The 21,800-nt window shown below is 35.2% G+C and overlaps 1 protein-coding gene across 6 annotated transcripts in view; it reads left to right on the top strand.

Annotated features, from left to right (window-relative positions):
* Positions 1-10,129, top strand: part of ANKRD28 (ankyrin repeat domain 28) — a 150,933-nt gene extending 140,804 nt beyond the window's left edge. For all 6 annotated transcript variants that reach the window (XM_074270730.1, XM_074270731.1, XM_074270733.1 and 3 more), the window contains 7 exons: positions 2,478-2,565; positions 2,655-2,738; positions 3,431-3,576; positions 4,174-4,256; positions 4,588-4,670; positions 6,207-6,298; positions 9,073-10,129. In XM_074270730.1, coding sequence (XP_074126831.1) covers positions 2,478-2,565; positions 2,655-2,738; positions 3,431-3,576; positions 4,174-4,256; positions 4,588-4,670; positions 6,207-6,298; positions 9,073-9,359 — 863 coding nt within the window. In that variant the 3' untranslated portion in view covers positions 9,360-10,129. The remainder of the gene's footprint in view (positions 1-2,477; positions 2,566-2,654; positions 2,739-3,430; positions 3,577-4,173; positions 4,257-4,587; positions 4,671-6,206; positions 6,299-9,072) is intronic.
* The last annotated feature ends 11,671 nt before the right edge of the window (positions 10,130-21,800 follow it).

Here is a 21,800-nt window from a genome sequence, read left to right on the forward strand (position 1 = left end):
ACTATGCATGTATGTCTTACAAACACATCATAAGATAAAATCTTTTTATATCAGTTGGGCAGGTTAATGATATTCAACATATTTAAAAGAAAGAAAAACTTTCAAGAAAGGGTATCACAGTAAACATTTTACATTAACTATGCAATATTATCAAAGGACTTTTTTTAGCTATTAAGAGAACTTCACATGAAGCTATTCTTTTACATTATACTCATTAACTCATTAAAATATTCTTTTTAAAATTTAAATTTTTAAAATTGTTTTTGAAAGGAGTATTGATAAAAATTTTTTAAAAAATTTTAAAAATTTAAAATAATTAAAAAATAATAAAAAAATTTTAGCTTAGATTTATTTTATAAAAGGTTGTCAGAAGATTTTTAAAGCCTCGAATTAGTCTGTAGTTTTGTTTATTCTGTAATATAGTGTGTATGGTGCAAGTAGGGTGTTGAGGTTGTCTTTGTGGGGTTTGTGTGTGTGTGTGTGTGTGTGTGTGTGTGTGTGTGTGTGTGTGTGTGTGTGTGTTACAATATACTTTTCTTTTTACACTGGAGTCAGGTAACTCATGTTTATTCCTTTACTTTTATTGATAGTCATTAAATTTGTAATAAATACTTGATTTGTCTTCTTGAAATCTGGAAATTTTGGGGCAGCTAGGTGGCGCAGTGGATAGAACAACAGCCTTGAATTCAGGAGGACCCAAGTTCAAATTTGGTCTCAGACACTTAACACTTCCTAGCTGTGTGACCCTGGGCAAGTCACTTAATCCCAGCCTGAAAAAAAAGAAAAAGAAAAAGAAAAAAAAAGAAATTTGGAAATTTCTCTCATCTCCATTCTGCTAAAAAATTCCTAGAAAATTTAAGGCTTAGCTTTGTTCTTTTCCTACCTATCCTCTCGCTATATATAATTAATGACTCATTATCCCCCCCAAAAAAAAATCTCTTTAAAGGCTCTTAACTAGTTTTAAAATTCTTAGAAAACTCTCTATTTCTGTGACTAAGGAGGCCCAGATTACCATCCCATGTTCCTTGTCTTTATCTCATTGTTTCAACTTTTTAAACTATGCTAACAGGAATGATGAAACTTTTATTTGTCTTATCAGCTTAATATTTCAGAGATAGCTATAAACTTTTTAGTGTTGCTTAACCAAAAAGAGAAGAAAATTTGTTAGCTAGCCTGAAGTGCTTTGAATTCTTATCACTACATAAATACAATTATTACTATTCCTTCAGTCACTTTATTTATAAGCCTGACTTCAAAGTATAAGACTGTAGCCATACTTAACTTCTTTGGCAATTGACTCATCAGTGCCTATTTAAGGCAAAGCAGCACATGTAGCCTCACATCAACTTTGTGATTATGGTGTAAAGGAAAAAATTAATAAACACCTACAGAAAGATATGATGATTCATACCCCATGCCCCTCATGAACCATTCTGCCTTTATCAGTGTTGAAGTAGAATGGGGTTTCATAAAACTATTTCACAAAACAAAGACTGTTTTGTATTTTTCTTTGTTTCATAGATTCCCGTGGCCAGCCACCTAGAAATGGGCTTAAGTAGTCTGATTTTCAGAATAGACATAATCTTTTTCCAGTACTATACTTTGCAGCATGTTAGAATTTATCTATGCCTTCTCTTACCTGCAAAAATGCATAGTCATCTCCAGGTTACCATGAGGCAATAAAGTAGGATTTTATAGCATCTAATAACCACTGAACAACTATACCAAAAGGTAAAATACTAACTATAAACTACAGTTTAGTTTAAAAAAAAAAAAAAAAAAGCTCTATATAAATGTGAACAAAATAACTATTCTTGTGCTCTTTTCCTAACATTTTCATGTTCTTTTGTCAAGCCTAAGTGTATCCCAGTACTCTTGTCTTCTTTTTTTTTTTTTTTTTTTTTTTTTTTTTTTTTTTTGTGTGTGTGAATATCATTTTCTTGTTGCATACTCTTGTCTTCTGCCATCTTGTCTTTGTACTCTTTCTGGGTAATTTCATTCCTTTACATGGATGCAAATGCTATTTCTTATTTAGATGACTGCAAGATCTACATACTTGACTGTCATCTTTCCTGAGTTCCAAAGGTTATTTAAAGTTTCGAAGTATTGATGTTATTAATGTATCTTAGTCAGATTTTGAACTTTGGAAGAACTTGTATTGTTTGCATTTGTAATCTTAGCCTTAACATCATCCAAAGTATACATACATGCATGACAATTTTAACATAAACTCACAGGAAAAAATGTCTAATGAGATAAATCAGGTGACCAAGCAAAAGGGCAGCTTTTTCAACTGACCGGAGTGTCATCCAGAAACAGTTATGTAGGGCTCCGTCATGTTAAGATAGTTGGAAAAAGAAATTTAATTTCCCTCTGATGACCAGATATACCTGAACATGGTATGCTGCCTTAACTTTGAATTTTAATAGGTTTTTTTTGTTTTGTTTTGTTTTGGTTTTGTTTTTTTACATATTTAGGACATGAAACGTGTGTCGAACTTCTCTTGGAACAGGAAGTCTTCCAGAAAATGGAAGGAAATTCTTTCAGCCCATTACATTGTGCTGTGTAAGAAAGCCAAAATAAATCACATTTGTTGATAACATTAAAAATAAATTCTCTTGAATCCTAAATAACCAGCTTTTTGTTTTTCATAGGATAAATGACAATGAAAGTGCTGCTGAAATGTTAATTGATACATTGGGCACTGGCATTGTAAATTCAACAGATTCAAAAGGAAGGTAGGAACTCACCCATAATAGCTTGCTTTTTGTAAGAATTAGTTTCTTAATATGTTAGCGCCAGTCCTGCTGTTATTTATTGTTAAAATCTTTGTTTTGTGGTAAACATGCATAAGGTTTTTTGTTTTTTGTTTTTAAACCTAGTAGAATTCGGGATGGTTTGTTATACTAGAAAAACCTGAATGGATTTCATTGCATCTAGTTCAAATGAAAAAATTTCTTCATTTTTTTCCCTAGAAGTATGTTTATTTGACAAATAAGATCAGTGATACAAAAAAATTATCTCTGGTATACTAATCCATTTCTAATTCAAGGTCCACTTGAGTTACTAACATATAAATGTTATATAGGAAGGATGTGAGGGAGAATGTTCCAAGTCAATTTGTCAACTAATTTGTACCTTGAAAATAATTTCATTATAGTCTTTGAAATTTTGGGAAATAATATTAAACTAAGAATTAGGAGAGATTCAGGTCTGTCCCATTTGCAGGAAGTATGAAATTGAATTTACCCTCTCAACATTAATTTAATAATTTGTAAAATTCAAGAATTTGTTATTGGAGAAAATGAGTGAATCAGATATCTTAAAAATTCTTTCACAATTCTAAAAGTCTACAAAACTGGAGAATAATTTTTATTCAAGTAATTAAAAGTATGGAACTTTAATAACTGTGAGCTTTGTTGTATTGCAGAACCCCTCTTCATGCTGCTGCCTTCACAGATCATGTAGAGTGTTTACAGCTGCTCCTCAGTCATAACGCTCAAGTAAATTCTGTAGATTCTTCTGGCAAAACACCTCTCATGATGGCTGCAGAGAATGGACAGACAAATACTGTTGGTAAAGAAATAAAAGGGATTCCATTATTCCTGTAAATCATATTGATTATTGTAATGCATAGAGTCAAAAGTAACCTTCTGGGTGCAATTGGTATTTCTAGAATAAACAAAGTACTACCTAGTATTTGCTACTGAGATTTACAAATCTTGCTAACTAAATTTTGTTTTTTGGGGTTTTGGTGTTTTTTTGTTTTTGTTTTTTGCTCAGGCAATTGGGACCAATTGACTTGCCCAGGGTCACACAACTAGGAATTGTTAAGTGTCTGAGACCAGATTTGAACTTGGGTCTTTATGACTTCAGGGGTGGTGCTCTGTCTACAGTACCACCTAGCTGTCCCTTGCTAACTAAATTTGTAGTCATTGATTAATGTTTTCATTTGCCCCAGTAAATTGAAACTTGAGATTTCCAAGTCTAGTCGAATTGTTTTGCTTGATTACATTTTACAAACTGGCATGCTATTGTTACAGATATTTGGGGATTCTTTTTTGTTTTCATTTCATATTCTTCATTTCAACATGATTAAACTACTGAGATGATGTTCCTTATGTAAGAATTGCTACAATTTCCCCTCCTTCTAATTCTCTTCTTCCCCCACAGAGATGCTAGTTAGCAGTGCTAATGCAGACCTGACTCTACAAGATAACAGTAAAAACACAGCACTCCATTTGGCATGCAGTAAGGTAGGTACATGTTTTCATAAAAATTTTTAAGCAGTGGTACTATATACAGGATTATTAAAGAGTACAGTAAAAATGAATTTTAAATTGATTGGGGCAAAATTTTTATCATTAATCATATAAATTAAGTTTTTATATATCAACAATTTTGATAAATTGAAAATTGTATTTGGGACAGAAACCATTGCTTTTAACCTATTAGTCTCTAAAATAAATATTTATAAGAAATCAAGATTTAACTGTTCACTAACAGGTCTTAAATACATGATACATATAAAATTTGTCATAAATAAGATTAAGTTTTCAAAAAGAAAGTTGTTGGTTCTATTTTTAGGGTCATGAAACTAGTGCCTTGTTAATCCTGGAAAAGATAACAGATAGAAACCTCATCAATGCAACCAATGCAGCTTTGCAAACGTGAGTATTTCTCATTTCTGCTTTGATATGCCAGGATATAAATGTAAGATGATGAGTGAATTTTGTTTGTGGATGTGTTGAGAGTGAATAGTTGAAATTCGTAAATTATTATAACTTGATAAGATTTAATTTTTACCAATAGAAAATATTCATAAAACTTTTTAAATGTTTTAGACAAAACCATCTATAAAAGTGATATGATAACATGGGAAGGATAGGATTGACATTGCTAAACTAATATAATAGATGAAAAAATGTTACATAGGAATATCTTGAAGAATGAAATTGTGAGTGGAAGCTACAAGATGAAATTTTAATAGAAATATTAGATAGAAAACAAGTGTTTGCTATGTGTTCAGTGATGTATGAAGCCATCATTCTCTGCCTTTAGAGTATGAGCACAGCCTATAGTGGTAATCAGGGGAAACCCAGTGTCATGTATGGAGCAAGTATGAGTCTGTGTGGGGGTCAGGGTGCTGGCAGGTCAGTGGGTTAGGCAAGTAGGCCATCCTAGCCAGGTCAGACCCTAAAAAAGAAAAATGGGTCATAATGGGGTCAGAAAGCAGATTGGTATGATACAGATAGTGATTGGAAGTCACTCGGGTTTATGGAGTAGGGAGGGAGATGGTCAGGCCTGTGCATTTCTGGAGTACCTCCTGAAGGAGGTGATATGGCAAGAGTCCCCAGAACCATACTGATCATATTGATTGAAACTATTGAGGACTTTTAGGTTGAAAAAGAGATGATCACTGTCTTCAGATACTGTGTGTCCAGAAGAGGATTGGCCTCAAGTGACAATCGATAAGCTATCTGTTGGAACAGCACTTGGAAAGTCATCCCAGGCTTTCTATCACACATTTCCCTGATGACATCTTTTATTCTGTTCATCTTCAAAGTTCTTTGTTAGTGACATATGACAGACAGCCTGCTTAGAGCCACCATATGAGTTGGTTATCATAGCCCACTGTATAGTAGTCATTTTTTATTCTTTTGGGATTTATGGTATTGTAAGAAAAACCAATGGGTGAAAGTTACGGGGAGGCATGTTTAACTCTATATTAGAAAAAATTGTCTATTAAGTTTCTTTAACGTAAATTGGGCTGCTTCAGTAAGTAGCAAGTTCTCTTCCCCATCATTGGAGTTATTCAGATAGATTCTAGATGATTACTTATCAGGGATGTTTAAGTGAGATTCATGCTTTTGGTTACAAGGTGAATTTAGATGACTTTTGATGTCCTCTTCAACTCTGTAATTCCTAGAGTTGTAAAGACTAGATTGGCAGGAGTTACTATTACAGTTTATATTTGGACCACTAATTAAATGTCTAGTTTTGCTGTTTGGATCAGTCTCTTTTCCTCATTCCAGTGTGGATCTTCTCACTCTGTTTTGGCATCTGGTCTGACATTTTCATTGAGGATTCTGTGCCTATGCACAGGTTTATCCTTTTATTTATAAAGTGACAGTTTAGTCAGTTAGATTGTTGTATTTTTCCATGCAAAATTACTCTTGATCAACTATGTGTGTTTACTTTTTCAGACCCTTACATGTTGCTGCCAGAAATGGACTCACAGTAGTAGTACAAGAACTTTTGGGGAAAGGAGCAAGTGTGCTTGCTGTAGATGAAAATGGTAAGGCGTCTCATTGCTTGATATAATTCTAAATTAAAATGATTTTAAGTGCTTCTGTAAGATAGTGTGAGGATTATTTTCTCCATCAGGTCCACATATACATATGTGAGCAAGACTAGAAAAGGTCTGATACAAAGATTATCAGAGGAATTTAAGATAGTTTAACTTAGAGAAGAGAAAGATTGGGGAAGAAATAATAACTTTTAAATAAGAGCTATTATTTTTAAATAATAAAAGTTATTATTTTGGAGAAAGATTGAAAGATTTTGGCTAAGTAAGCCAAAAAGCAATAAAAACAGTAGGTGGAGTTACAGAGAAAGAGATATTTAGACTCAGTAGAAAGAAAAAATCCCAAAATTAGAACTATCCCTAAAGTGGAATGGGTTGTCTTAGAAATCTTCAAGCAAAATAGAATTCACTACAAGGGGGAAGTTGATTTTAATTCATTTATAAGTAGGCTAATCCCCTGAGTATCTATTGCAATTCTGAGGATCTGTAATTTTTTGATCCATATTTTAAAATGACAAAACAAGCTCTGAGATGAGGTTGACTTTCTTGGGGGGGGTCACATGACTATGTCAGAGTGAAGACTCACAAAGACTTTATCACAGAAGTCTAGAGCTCTTCTTCAGAGTGCAGCCTGCAAAATGCTAACACCAACAGGATAGGACAAAAGAAATCAGAAAATTCACAGCTAAGGAACTGAAGGATTTCTGAAATCTGAGAAAGATTCCTAAATAAAGCTGATAAAATTATCTGAATTGATTTTATTAATTCTGTGCATGCATCAAAAACCATAGGTTTACACTGTACCTTTATTTTTAGAAAATAGTCAATTTAATTTTTAAAATAAATATAAAATCATATGTTAAATGAAGTTGAGACACCTAAAGTACAATTTGGAAATCTCTGCTACTGTATGTACATAGCAGATGATGGATTTTACCATGTTGATCAGTCAATGAACATTTAGTGCCTACAGTATGCTAAGCATTGCACTGAGTTCTGGGGTTACAAAGAAAGGCAAAAAGGATTTTTTTTTTTTTTTTTTTTTTTTTTTTTTTTTTTTTTTTTGCTCTTCCAGCCTGGTGTGGAATATGACATGCAAACAGCTATACAAATAAGTTATAGATAGGTTAAACCCAGAAAGAAGGTGACTAGGAGAGTGTTTGTGAAGAAAGTAGGACATGAGCTGAGGCTCGAAGGAAGTCAGGAGGAGGAGATAGAAGGGATAGAGTGCCAGTCGCAGATGTGAAGGTGGCCTGGGTCATCAGATCAAAGGGGAGAGCTTCTAGAGCTGAGCTGTGAAGGGTTGGAAGAGCCAAACAGGTTCTGAAAGTCATAGGGAGTCCCTGGCACTGATTGTGGGGGACAGTGCAAGGTCAGGTTTAGTGTGATAGCTGAAGTGGCTAGGTACTTGAGGGAGGCAGGCAGACTGACTAGGCTAGATGCTAGTGCCTAGTTCTTAATCCTATGTTGATTTAATTTGTGCCATTGTATGAATCAGAATCTATTTAAAAAGAGATGTGCCAAGGATCTGTGCCTTGTGTCAGTGTGGAGCTGGCGGCTTGCACTGGAGGTACAGCCTCTGTAGCCTGGAAGTCCAGGGCAGCTGCTTGGGCCCAGAGCAGTGACCTGGCTTAGCTGAGTGGGGACCTGGCCTTTCAGCTATGCATAGGGGTTTGTGGTCTGCTTCAAGTCTGGCCCTGCAGCCTTAGGCCTTAAGGAACAGGGGCTATACTCGGAAAGTAGATTCTTCAGGTGCCTTTAGTTTCAGACCACAGGGTGTTCACATAAGCCTGCAGTCTGATGGAGGGCATGAGACAGAGACAAATCAGTGGGAGCCAGTAGACACTGGGACATGGGCAACCACCACAGGGAAGGCCCAGTGAGCAAAGTTGTGTCTTGAAGGAAACCACAGGACTTTGATAGGCGGCCCTTCCTACCTTCCCCTCCCCAGTCCCCTTAGTGACCCAGCTGCTGTGGTTGTGATTGTTCAGTCTTTTCCAATTCTTCATGCCCTCTTTGAGGTTTTTTTTGGCAGAGACAGAGCAGTTTTGCCATTTCCTCACGATGAGGAAACTGAGGCACTCGGGGCAAAATGACTTTCCCAGAGTTATACGAGGCCAGATGGGAATTCAGGGCTTGCTGACTCCTGGGCCCAGACCCTCTCCACCACACCCCCATTTGCACTTGGGACCCTAGGGTGCTTCACTTGTTTCCCATCCATCTCCCATTTCGCTCTCCTTTTGCCTGTCTCAGGCTTGTTTGGAGCTCTGTTCAAGTCTGTCTTCCTGAGGAGCCCTTTTATGGTCTTTCAGCTATGAGTGACTTGGCTTCTGAGATTACTTACAGTGTCCTCTGGATGTTATTTAACTGGCTGTTTACATCCTGTTTCCTTTGGAATGGTAGCTTTCTTATGCCTTTCTTTGGCTCCTGGTTCTTACCAGTGCTTGGCACATAGAAGTCCTGGATAGGTGCTTGTTGACTGACATTCAGTAGTTCTACGATATTCACTGTAGTGACACTAGTCACTAGAGAACTGAGGTGGCTCTCTGAAGTCTAGCTTTAATATTTAATGATGACAATGTTTATAAATGTGCATAAAATATACAGGATTAAAAAATATGAAGGAAACCAATAAACTGGTTTAATCAAGGTTTTATATAAGTTTTTTTTTTTGTTTTTTAGGCATATATTAAGATTGATGATCCTTTGATTTTCTAAGAAACTTTGAATAACATTTAAGGATTTCATTTTATGTTTAATTCTAGGGTATACCCCAGCTTTGGCCTGTGCTCCCAATAAGGATGTGGCTGATTGTCTAGCCCTTATTCTGGCCACCATGATGCCTATTTCATCAAGTAGCACAATTCCGTCCCTAACGTTCAGTGCCATTAATCATTACACTAACACCTCAAAGACTGTCACCTTTGACCCCTTGCCAATCATGCGCAGTGAGCATAGCTCTTACTGCAGTTTCAACAACATTGGCAGGGAAGATGGCTATCCCTACACGGAAGAGGATGAACTTAATGATTCTGATTCAGAGACTTACTGAATGGTTTCTTGTGTGAAGACGGAGTCCAGTACCAGAAAAGAGCACTTTGTGTTCAAATGCAAAATCAGCCTCATGGAAGAGGGCTCGTAGTGGAGAGTCTACATGCTGTTGTGTAGAAGATTTTTAAAGCCAAGTTTTTTAAAAGGAGCTACTTGAAGTGGACTTGAAATTCAGAGCTAAAAGTAATGTCAAGACAACTTGGTTTAATTTGGTGTTCAGGAGTAAGGCGTAATTTTGGGACACTGTACACGCTAGTGTGTGTAGACAAGCAACACTATTGTACAAGAAAAAAGGACACTACGTTTAAAACCCTATCAATAAAACTAATTCAATCTGAAGGCAATAAAAGTTTGGTACAGTAGGCATTGTTGCACAGCAAATTGCCAAAGGACCAAATAACTTAAAGGTTTTTTAATCTAATAACTTTTTTGTGGAAACTGGAATAGGTTAATTGAAAACTTATCTAAACCAAACTGTAATATTTCTAAAAATGAAGTTCAAATTTGGTTTTAAAGTTTGATTTTTAAAAAAAAAAAACAAAAAAAAAGCAAAAATCTGAAAGCCTTCTGATACTGTATTTAAATGTACAATGAGAGAAAGCAGATGTATTTTTAAGTTTTGTTTTTTCTTTTAGATAAAATTTTAAAGAAAAATTGTCATACTTTTATAATGTTAAAATTGAAAACCAGTTAACTGATGCAGTCAGGGTGATACATGTACAGTGTAAAAAAAAAAAAAAAAGAATGGAGGGAGGGGGAACCCGAGATAATTATTGTTGCACAGTTTTAGATGGTTAAATTTAGAATTTAAAATTGAGCTATTGTTATTTAAAATATGCTGAAAAGACTGCTAGGGGAGAGTGAAACTTAATGCAAGTTGGAAGGTCATTTCATGATACCCTGTTGCAGCTGTCTGTCTGGTCCTGAAAATGATTTTTTTTTTTTTTCCCCCAGCAACTCATCCACTTTTTTTTTTTTTTTTTTTTTTTTTTTTTTATAACATGTACTTTGGTTACTGAAATTATTTTTGTGCCTCCTCATTACATTTATTTCATATTATTTAAATCCAGAAGTATGGTGAAAATAAAAAAAGGAAAAAAAAAACCCTATTTTCCAAAAGTATAATGTTGGGTTCTTTGGAAGAATTATTTATTGTTCCAACCTTTTTTTTTTTTTTTTTTTTAATACAAATGCAAACATGTGGATCCTGTTCAGACATGTCTTTAATAGCACACCATTCTTGATAGAAAGGAGGAGGATTGGGGTGAGAGAGGCAATCTGCTGGAGATTTCCCAAGAAATGGAAAAGGATTATATAACATTTCAAAGAAAACTGAGGTTTGAATTGTTAGGAAGGAAGGTAACTATTTTATTTGGTTCACTTTTCAAGTGAAATTGCTCAGTCATGTAAGGCCATCTTGCATGTCAGAGAAAGTACAATAAATTGCAGCAAATTGATTCCCAATTTTATTTTCTCTCTCTCTCTCTCTTTTTTTTAATGGTGTAACTGGAAACCTTAATGACATTGTAAATTATCAGCTGGTTTTCTGAACATAAAAGTGTGAAAACACAGAACAGTATTTTGATCTATTTGATAATTTTGTGGGGTTTTTGAAGAATTAATGAGCATGTACATAGAAATAGTGATTGCTTGAATACTGTAAACTTGCACTCTTTCAGTACATCAAGATTCCTGTATATTTTACGGAGTATAATAAAACCCAGATGTGAGTTGTATTTAATGAATGATGTATTTATATCTATCTGTGTACATTACCTAAGTGCTGTTTTTAAAGAAACATTTCTAGGATTTTGGCTACTTTTGTCAAGATTTTTTTCCTTTAAACTTGACTATTTCTTACCATGTCAGATAAGATATGACAGAAATGATACCTTTGGTATTCCACTTTTCCATTATACAGATAATGTATGACAAACTTAGTTTGATCTTTTATGATGAAGTAGATTTGTTTTTTTTTAATTGACAACACACTGCATGTTCCATAAAAGTATCCTTTGAAAAGTAATAGAATGGTAGAAATTATACATGTATTTCCCATCAGGACATAAACATTATAGTACCCATAGAATTGAGAAACTTCATACATACATACAATCCAGCTTCTGCTTTACTATTTCTAGCGATGGGCAGTTCACAATACCTCACAAGACTTTTCCATTTTTTAAAAGGTCCAATTAATTTTAAGTGATTCCTTAAGCAGAACTCTGCCTGCTTGTCACTTTTACTTTCTGGCTAGAAATCTGTCTTCCAGTCCTGTCTTCTCCATTATAGTCTTTCATCTATTTGAAGACATGTATTGTATCTTAAAACTCTCTCCAACCTGTTAAAACAAAACAGACAGAATTAACCTGTTTCGTTTATATCATATCAGGCATTAAGTGCTTCTTCTAATAGGCCAAGTACTGGGATGTAGATCTGCTTATATATCTATATAGAGATATACAAAATTAATATGAAATCAAGTAAATGTCCCTCATAGGATAAGCCTCAGGTCACCCAATCCTCTTGGAGCCTCTTTTTTTTTTTTTTTTCCTGCAAAACCAAGGTAACATTTCCTATTGTGCATTGAATGTATTTTATAAACAGTAAATCTCTTTCTATAAATATATGAATGCTGTTTATAATTATTGTTGTAATCACTCATTGAAAACAATGCCTGAAGGATTTAAATTGAAGGAATCCTGTGTAAATGAATTTTATCCATACGTCACCAGATATCTTTAAAAAAAGATTTTTAAAAAGATTTAAAAATGGAAGAAGACTAAAATTTCTCAGGAAAAAAATGAATTATTTTTGAAAATTCGCATTTTTACACATACACATTTTTAAAGCTAGTATTATAGACCAAAACTTTCTTAAACTGTTGGTCATGACTGCATATGGGGTTGAGTAACTGCATGGGAGAAAAATTTGGCAGCAGCAAAAAGTCTGAATTATGACCAAAAATTTACTCAAAATCAAATGCGTAATGAATCTGAGGTGTTTTCTGGCAGTGCTTGTCCATGTTGCATCATGGGACTGAATTGCAGCCTTTGTTCTGAACACATGCACACTCTGCACTTCAAATGCACAAATAATGACAAACACTCCCGATTCTAGAAGGTATAGCATAAAAATTTCTTGGGCAAAAAGGGTGTTTGCAAATGTGAAAAATTTAAGAAGCCCTGTTATAGACTATGTAATACGGACTAGAAAATCCTTGAGTATAGGAATCTTGTTTTATGAACCTTTATTTTCCTGCTCTTTCCAAATGCCTTTCTCTGAGCTTCCAGCTGTCCTATCCATGGACAGAGTTCCTGTAAAAGTGCCAATTGAATTAAATTGGCACAAAGCAAGTAGTTTTAAATCTGCTGGATTCTTTTTTTTAAGGAGCTAACTAGGGTTGATTCACCAGACATTGTTGAAAGAAGCCTGGTTGTGGAATCAGAATCCCAGCATTGCCACTTGGGAAATATGTGACTTTGAGCAAATAAATCACTTCAGTCCTCCTTAACTTCATATTCCTCATTTAAACAATGAGGACATTGGTAACTTCCACCTCTAAAGGGTTGAATAGCAAAATATCGGGTGCCATGTTTCTTTTCAGATGTCCTTTTAGAATGATTTAAATCACACAGGGGTTCAAGATTAGTCCCTTTGGTTTACTTTTTATAGTTTGATCATTTTCTTTCAACTTTGTCATTAATATTTAAAATTTTTTTATTGATAACTTTTATTTTTATATCCTGTACATTTCTGAATATCTGTCTTCCCTTGATCAAGTCCTTCTTGCTACAAAAATTTTAAAAGAAAGATGGAAAAATGCAGTTTAACAAAATTAGCTGCCATCTTCCCTTTACCTGAGGTATACTATTTAACAACCATGGTCACTCACCTCTGCAATGAAATGAGGGAGCTACATCTTTCCAGCTTTTCTTGGAGGCCAAGCTTGGTGAACTTTTCCCATGCTTCTGACTTGTCATATTCCTTGGTAGAGTTTTTTTAATTATGTAGTACTATCCATTACATCCACGTACCATAGTGTGTTTAGCTGTTGCTCAATTTATAAATACCCCTCTTAAATTACCAGTTTAAGTGCCTCTGACTATCTTGGTGGACGTGGGACTTCTTTTTCTGTCTTTGACCTCTTTACAATATATACCTACCTACGCATGGGATATCTGTGTCATAAGGTATGGACATTTTAGATACTTTCTTAAGGTAATTACAAACTATCTGCCAGAATCATTCAACCAGTTCACAACTATGCAAAAGTATTAATGAGACTTTCTTCCCAGAACCTCTCCAACATATTTCAACTCTTTGTCATCTTTGCAGATTTCATGAGTACAAAGTGACCCTTCAGAGCTGTTTGATTTACATTTCTTACTAGTGATTTGAAGTGATCTTTTCCAATGGTTATTTATAATTTGTAATTCTTTTGGTTGTGACAAGAAGGACATTTACTAAGCTCTGGAATACAAATACCAAAAAAATTTAAAAAGAGAGCCCTGGCTGTCCAAAGGAACTTGCATTCATTCATTTGGTAAGTGACATGTGAGGAATATAGAAGTGTCACCTCAATGTGGAAGTAGCCCAGAATAATGTAGATGTCTGGTTCCAGCATGATTCCAGGTTCAGGAATCCACATTCCAGTGGGATAAGAATGAGGAGGTCGAGAACAAGGGCAGGTGACATGGTTTGGAAAATGAACTTTTCCTCTCCATTGTCATTTATCCACACACATACAAAACATACATGTGCACGTACACCACACACACAGTGGACTGTGAGGATCAAATGAGATGGTTGTGAAGCATTTAGAATGGTAACCACTATAAAATGTTAATATTATTTTATCAGACCGTTTATCAGAACTTTTCTCAACCAACAGGCCCTTAACCTAGCCTCACTGATTTTGTGTAAAAACTTTTCAATTTTCTGTAATCAAAACTATCACTTGTGATCTTTTTCTGTCCTGTGCTAGAGTTGTGAAAGGCATCATCAGCCTCCATTCTTCTCTAGCTTTTTTGAATGACATAATTACCTTTAACAAGTATTTAAAAAAAAAAAAAAGTTTATCAGACTCCTTCCTAGTTTTACCAGAGCTTCTTGTCAAATAGAGAATTCTTCCCCAAGCAGCTTGTGGTCTCAGGTTATCAAATTGTGGCTGATGGAATTTAATTGTTTCTGAATTTCACTTACCTAGTCTGTTTCCTTGGGATATTTTTCTATTTTTTAAAAATTATCACTTTTGTAATATAGTTTGTGGTTATTACTCTATTTCTGCCTCTTTCATCATTTCCTTTGAAATTCTAGCCCTTCAAATGATTGTTTTTATTTTGTAGAGCTTTTCTAAAGTAGCCCCTTGGTTATTTGATTGACATACTACTAAATATGGAAAGTAATCTAGATTGTATTTTTATTGTATTGCTGCAACCAAGCCATGAGCATTGAATATTCGTGGAATTGTTGATCATTCTTTAGATAATGTTGGCATTTATATAAGTTCTTGTATATGTCCTGATAGATGGACCCCCAGATATTTCCTTGACTTTGTACTTTGAGTAATAGCATCTCCTCTCTCTAAAATTTGCTCCTCAATTTTGCTATTGCTATACAAAAATGCTGCTAGTTTTTTATGAATCTTTTTTGTATACTGCTACTTTGCTGAAGCTATTTTCTCTTTCTTTCCCATTCTCTGGATTTTTCTAAGTAAAACATTTTCCACAAATAGGGATAATTTTGTCTTCCCTTTGCCAGCGTTTGTGACTTTAATTTCCTTTGTAATTAACAGGAATTCCTCAGTTATAAAATTGGGATTCTTGGGACTTTTATGAAAATATCACCACAAAAATATACATTACTATATGCCTATTATGCACATTTTTGGTGGTCTTTACTATCTTTTCTACAGGAACAAAGGAATGAATTCAAATATAATGGATGAGAAAAGTGAGAAGCTAGGACATTAATCTCAGTCTTGACAGGCATGTGAGCAAAATGCCCAGGCTACATAAATATTTGCCTGTGATACAGTACATCCAGATGCTCTCCTATCTGATTGTATATGGCTTCTACTGCCATACTTTAGGGTCTGGATAGGTCCTCCCTCTCTTGATGGAGTTTGCAACATATTAATGTCTGCCTGTCCTCACTGTCTGTCATGGTAAGTATGGTTGCTTTTTTATGAAGTCTTTTCTTGTGAAAAATTAAAAAAAAAAAATCAAGACTTGGGGCAGTTGATAGAGCATCAGCCCTGAAGAGGAAGACCTGAATTCAAATCAGGCCTCAGACACTTAACACTTCCCAGTTGTGTGATCCTGGGCAAGTCACTTAACCCCAATGGTTACCTCAGAGTCTTTCTGTAGATGAAGATCAAAAAATAGTTTTGTTGTTGTTAAAGGGTATGTAGTAGTTGTCAAAATTTGAAGGCTTAATTGTTAGTACATTGGCTGCCATAGCCAAAGTATTACCTATTGACAACTTCTGGTATGATTGCTGTCAGAAAAGCCTGTGTTTTTAACATCCATGATTGCTCAGTTAAACAGTATGGCCATGAATTAGGAAATCTGTTACAGTAAACAAAGTTATAAATAATACTCTAAAAGGCAATAAATGAAAGTATGGTAATCCTAAAGTTGTGTAAAATGTATGTAAATGGCACCAATGAGACTATACCATGATTAGAAAAAGAGAATCTTTGATGTATCAAGACTGAAATATCTATAAATAAAACAAGGCCCAAAAAGGAGTTGTATCTAAATAGAAGCTCTCTGCTCTTTATGGCTTACAGCATTTTTCTAAATAAAGGAGTTGTTGGAATCAATTTTATCAAGCATGAATTAATGAAAAAAGCTTCCTGTATCATGGACTGTGCAAAACACTACCCATATAGATACTAAAATAGTTCCTGACCTCAAGGAGTTTATCTTTTAAGAAAGGAATAAAAAATAAGACCTAATGATGTCCAAGGATACTTTCATTTGAAAAGTTCCAGCTATAGTGAGTTGATCTATATGGGTAAAAGATGAAAATATTATTTTTATGATGGTAGCGGTGGTAAAGAATGTCAGTTCTTTGGGCCAAGGCTTTTCATTTTTAACTTATTCCCAGTACTGGGAAAAGTGAATGTTAATAGTCTTGTCAACTAACTGGTAAGGACAGGTGGTAAAATGCAGAAGAGGTAGTAAACAGTTGTATCAAAGCTATGGATATATAGTTAGAAAGAACAAAGCTTTGGATAAATCTGAAAATGAATCCCTATTTTGGAACACAAGTAAGTAGATTAGCTATAATAGTTGGTAAAGATTTTTCATATTGTAACTTTTTTAAATGATTTAGTTTTAGAGGTAAATTGTACTTGTTTCTAAGGATATATTTCTTCCATGAGCAAACATTGGTCCTTATGACATATTTCAATGCCTGAGGTGGTTAGACAAGTAAGTCCCTAGCTCCATCTCTTCCCTTGGCAATGATCCTGGAATAATATACTTACAATTCAGTCCTTGAGCCTATAAATGCTTAAGTAAGAGACACTGGAAAGAGTGCCTGCCAGGAAGACATGAGGTTAAATTCAGCCTCAGACGCTTCCTACCTGCATGAGCCTGCAAAAGAAGGAAATGGCCAACCACTCGTCTTTGCTGAGAGAGCCCCAAATGTGGGGTCACACAGAGTTGGACACAACTGCAACGACTGAACAACAAAGATGAGGACATGGAGAGGCAGAAACACAGCCTTCTTTCAAAGATAATATCTAAGTACATACAGATGTTTTCTACTCTCAGCTGGGCCCACATTGCCCACAATCCCTATGCTATTCCTTGAGTTAATGCTCTCCCCATCTTGGTAGACATCTTGCTTTGCCTCCCCCTCATCCAAAAAAAGCTTCTATACTACATATCAAAAGTAGCCCCTCTTCTTATGCTTTTGGTATCATCCCTGCCCTTCTCCATCAGTTTACCCCAACTTTAACCACTGCTTCCATCTCTTCCAGTTTTTTTCTGTCTTCACTGCTATTTACAAACATGCCAAAATGTGCCCCCAAGCATAAAACATCATTTTTATTATATCATATTTATCATATCATTCCCTCAATCCCTTTGTCCTCTTCTCCCTTCAGAGCCAAACTCCTAGCCCACTTTTTCACTTTTCAACTCCTTCTAGGATGACTTCTGATTTCATTACTCAACTGAATCCACTCTCCAAGGTTATCAGTGATCTTTTAATTCCCAAATCTAATGACTTTCCTTCTGCTTAACATTTCTATAGCCTTTATTTAACACTAACTAATTCCTTCTCTCTTCCTCCGGAATTCTCATTATTTCTTCAATTTTATAACACTGCTCTGTCCTACTTCTCCTGACTACTTCTCAGTTTTATGTCCTGGATCATCTTTTTTTTTTTTTTTTTTTTTTTTCTGAGGCTGGGGTTAAGTGATTTGCCCAGGGAAATGTTAAGTGTCTGAGATCTGATTTGAACTCAGGTCCTCCTGAATTCAAGGCTGGTGCTCTATCCACTGCGCCACCTAGCTGCCCCCATGTTGTCTCTTCTAATTGCGGGTGACCCCTTGACTTTAGTTTAGGCTACCTACTTTTCTGTCATATATTCCATTCCTTGGTGATCTCATCAGCTCCCATTGAGTCACAGATTCTTAGAATCACAGAATTTAGAATTGGAAAAAACCTCAGACTATCTACTCCAAAACCTAACAAAAAACACTCTGCAACCCACCCAGCCAACACACCTGAGAAGTGATCGTGCACCCTCTGAAGAGCTGCAAGAGAAGAGCACTTACTCTTTATGAAGTATCTAGCTATTTGCAGTCTCATCCTTTATATCAACCAGGTACTATATCTTGTCCATTCTCTCTCTACATGTCACATTTGTCACCTTCCCAACACTTACACTAGTTCATGTTAGAGGTGTTGCAATGGTCCCCCATTAACTCTTGGCTGGACCATTGCAACACCTCTAACATGGACTCTAAATTTTCAATCTATCTCATTTTTTCCATTATGTAGCTACCAAAATGATTTTTCTAAAGCACATCTGACCATGAAACTCCTATACAAGAACTTCCCATTGTTCTTGATTGCCCCAAGAATAAAATACAAATTCCTTCGCCTGCTTTTCCAGCCTTATTATGTCCAGCTTTCCCTTCAATTATGTCCCAGATAAATCGGCCTACTTGCCACTCTCGAGTCTGGTATGCCAACTCCTCTGCCTTTTCACCTTTGTACAGGATACCCTTTTTGCCTGGAATTGCACTGTCTCCATTCCACTCTTCAGGCTCTGCTTAGCTACCACTTCTTGGGATGTCTGTCTTCATGAACACTAATTTCCCTCTTCAACTTATCATAAAGATAATTGATCTGCTTACAGATTTTATTTCCCTCAAATTCAATAAGCTTCTTGAAGACAGGTGCTATTTTTCATTCTGCCTTTGTATCAGCAGCATTCTGGCAACTGCCTTCACCTAGTAAGGAGGTGATGAAATGCTCACTGGATTGAGCTGGATCAACCATAAATATTGATCATCAAAACTTTTAGTGAATGTTGCAATTAAGCATTGGCCCATACAAGGACCTTTTTGTTCATTAGATGATTTTATTTTCAAATGTCAAAATCCCAGCATATTTTGCCCCAAGTACGGCATCCATTTAGATGGAATGCACACCACAATTCAGCAAGAGTCAGAGCTTTTGTTAGCCACTGAGAATTTACATTGCAACCACTCTTTAGAAAGAAGTATTTTAATTGAGCACAAATGCCGTTCTGTTGTTCATGAATTGTGTCTTTATTGGATGAAATATTTTCCTGGGTTTAATATTTCTATTATTCCAGAGTCTTAGAATATCAAAGTATCACTTGAAGTATTTCTTATGAAACTCCTACCCCAAGGCCCTTTCCATGCAGACTTGGTGACCTGATGATGTTACTGAGCAGGCATACCCAGAAATTTCTGAAGTTTCTTAGGGCTTTTGGCCAATTAAGGAACTTCCTTCTGCAAAAAAATCCTGTGGTGGAGACAGAGAAACCATTGGAATAGAAGAGGGAGAATGATGAGCTGCTGGTTCTCCCTGATTCTCTTAACCATGGCAGTGGGGGGTGGGAGACTAGGCACTTCTGCAACTGAAAGTGGGGAAATAAGTCTGAGACTTCGTTGTGTAGCTTGAGACCAGTTCTGTCAAGACCTGCCAAATATAAATAAAGACTTTTAAAAAATCCAACTATCTCAACCAAAAAATAAATTGAAATAATATTCAGCAAAGATGAAATTATCCCACTACCAGCAATAAAGAGTAAGAAAATACAACCAAAAAAATCTCATTTTCAATAATAACAAGAACCATAAAATAAATACTTAGGAATTAACTTACCCAGAAATTATTCAGATTTGTTTAATGACAACTAAAAAAAACTATGTCTGAAATGAACAAAAACAAATACTTGGAAGAACATTCAATGTTTATGAATTATTGTTTGATACATAAAAAATAACAATCGTCCAAAATTAATTTCTGTATATAATGCAATACCAATCAAATCACTATGAAATTTATAGGACTATCAAACCATAATGAAATTATAAAAAATAAATGGACAAAAGTCACAACTGTGGAAAAGTTGATGATGGTGGCCTTGCTACTCATAGATAGCATAGATATATATTACACAGAAGTTATAATAACTAGCTAGTATAAGGGAATAAAAGAGAACCAGATCAATGGAATAGAGCAAATAACACAAAATATCGAACCAGATGTGGATTACTGATGAATCTGAAGAAAACGCTCAGGAAAAAATGAAATACTCAGGGAAAACTGGTTGGCAATCTGGTGTGAAATGAATTTATTCACACATCTTACACCTGAATTTCAGCTAAATAGCAGATGTTTAACCAACAAATTGTCACAGTGAAATGCGAGTTTATTTTTTTCCTATTCAACAGCCATGAGAAATTTTTAGAACAGAATAGATGTGCCGATTCTCTACTATAAAATTTTTGAAAATCAGTGTAGTATAAATGGTGTAATTTTTGTTAGAGAAAAAACACAATGGGAAAAATACATATGGCAGATAAACTAAAGGCAGTATGGTGGGTAGAGAGAGAGCTAGTATCAAAGCCAGGAAAACTTAGCTTCAAGTCTTATGCTTGACATACTGTATGACTCTGGACAAGGTAGGGGGCAGGCAGGTGATGTCATGGTACATAGAGCACCAGCCCTGCAGTCAGGAAGATGTCTCTTCCTGGGTTCAAATCCAGCCTTAGACACTTCCTAGCTGCATGACCCTGGGGGCCAGTCACTCCACCCTGTCTGCTTCAGTTTCCTTATAGGTAAAATGAGTTGGAAAAGGAAATGACAAACCATTCCTGGATCTCTGCCAAAAAAAAAAAAAACCCAAAGGAGTCATGAAAAGTAAAACAATTGGGTTTGTTCTTTACCCTTTGGTGTATGTAGACTGTAGTTTGCAGGAAAGGTGCTTACCTGCTTTGGTTGAAGGAATTTCTTCATCCAACAGTTGCCTATACCAATAAAATTACAGTCTCTGTGGTAGAGAAAAAATTGATGTGCAGAATACAAAAGAAGCTATTAAAATTTTGTAACAATAACTCAAAAATACAATATAAAAATATATTCAAAGAATAGATACTTAGAGTGACTATAAAGTCTTTATTTAAAAGTAAGTAAGCATGTTGAGTTGTATTGATAGTGTTAACTTATTAATAATCATTTCTAAATAATAGAGAAGGTAGGAAGGTTATGTGAATGCAGGATTTGAAGTCACAAATCTGAGTTCAAATTATGAATCTGTTAGTAAATGTGCGATGTTGAACAAGTCAAAACCTTTTTCTTCGTTTCGTCTTCTCATCTGTGATATGATTGAGCTTGATTAAGCATGGGATTCTTAAACTGAGTATGTGGAGAGATTTCAAGGTATTTGTGAAAACTTGAAAGGAGGGAAAAAAGCCCCACAACTAAATGTTATCACCAGTCTCTGATATATAGAGTTTACTTCAATAGTCAACAAACCACTGTAGTGTTAGGTTTTACCAGAGGGCCAAAAGGATCTATGAAAAGTTAAAAAAAAAAAAAACCTGACATTATTTTCAGAGATAAATGCTACAACCCTGCATCTTTGATTTCTATTTCTCTCTATGGTTACCAAATGCCACTGATTTTTCCTTTGAATGACCTCCGCATCTGTCAATTCAGAATCTTCTAATGGTTTCTTGCTTTTATTGTCATACATTTAGCACACACTAGTCTCCTTAAAATGCCACTTTAAATTTTTTTTTAATTCCTTCTCATTCCCCCTTCTCAAAACGTTTCTTTGTCTATATATATATATACCAGGTTCTTTTCAGTGCCCTTGCCTGGCTTTCTCACCTGGCTTTCTTTGCTAGACTTTCTCACCTGCCTCAGTCCTTGCTCAT

The sequence above is a fragment of the Sminthopsis crassicaudata genome, chromosome 5 (assembly GCF_048593235.1).
Source record: "Sminthopsis crassicaudata isolate SCR6 chromosome 5, ASM4859323v1, whole genome shotgun sequence".
Lineage (NCBI taxonomy): Eukaryota > Metazoa > Chordata > Mammalia > Dasyuromorphia > Dasyuridae > Sminthopsis > Sminthopsis crassicaudata.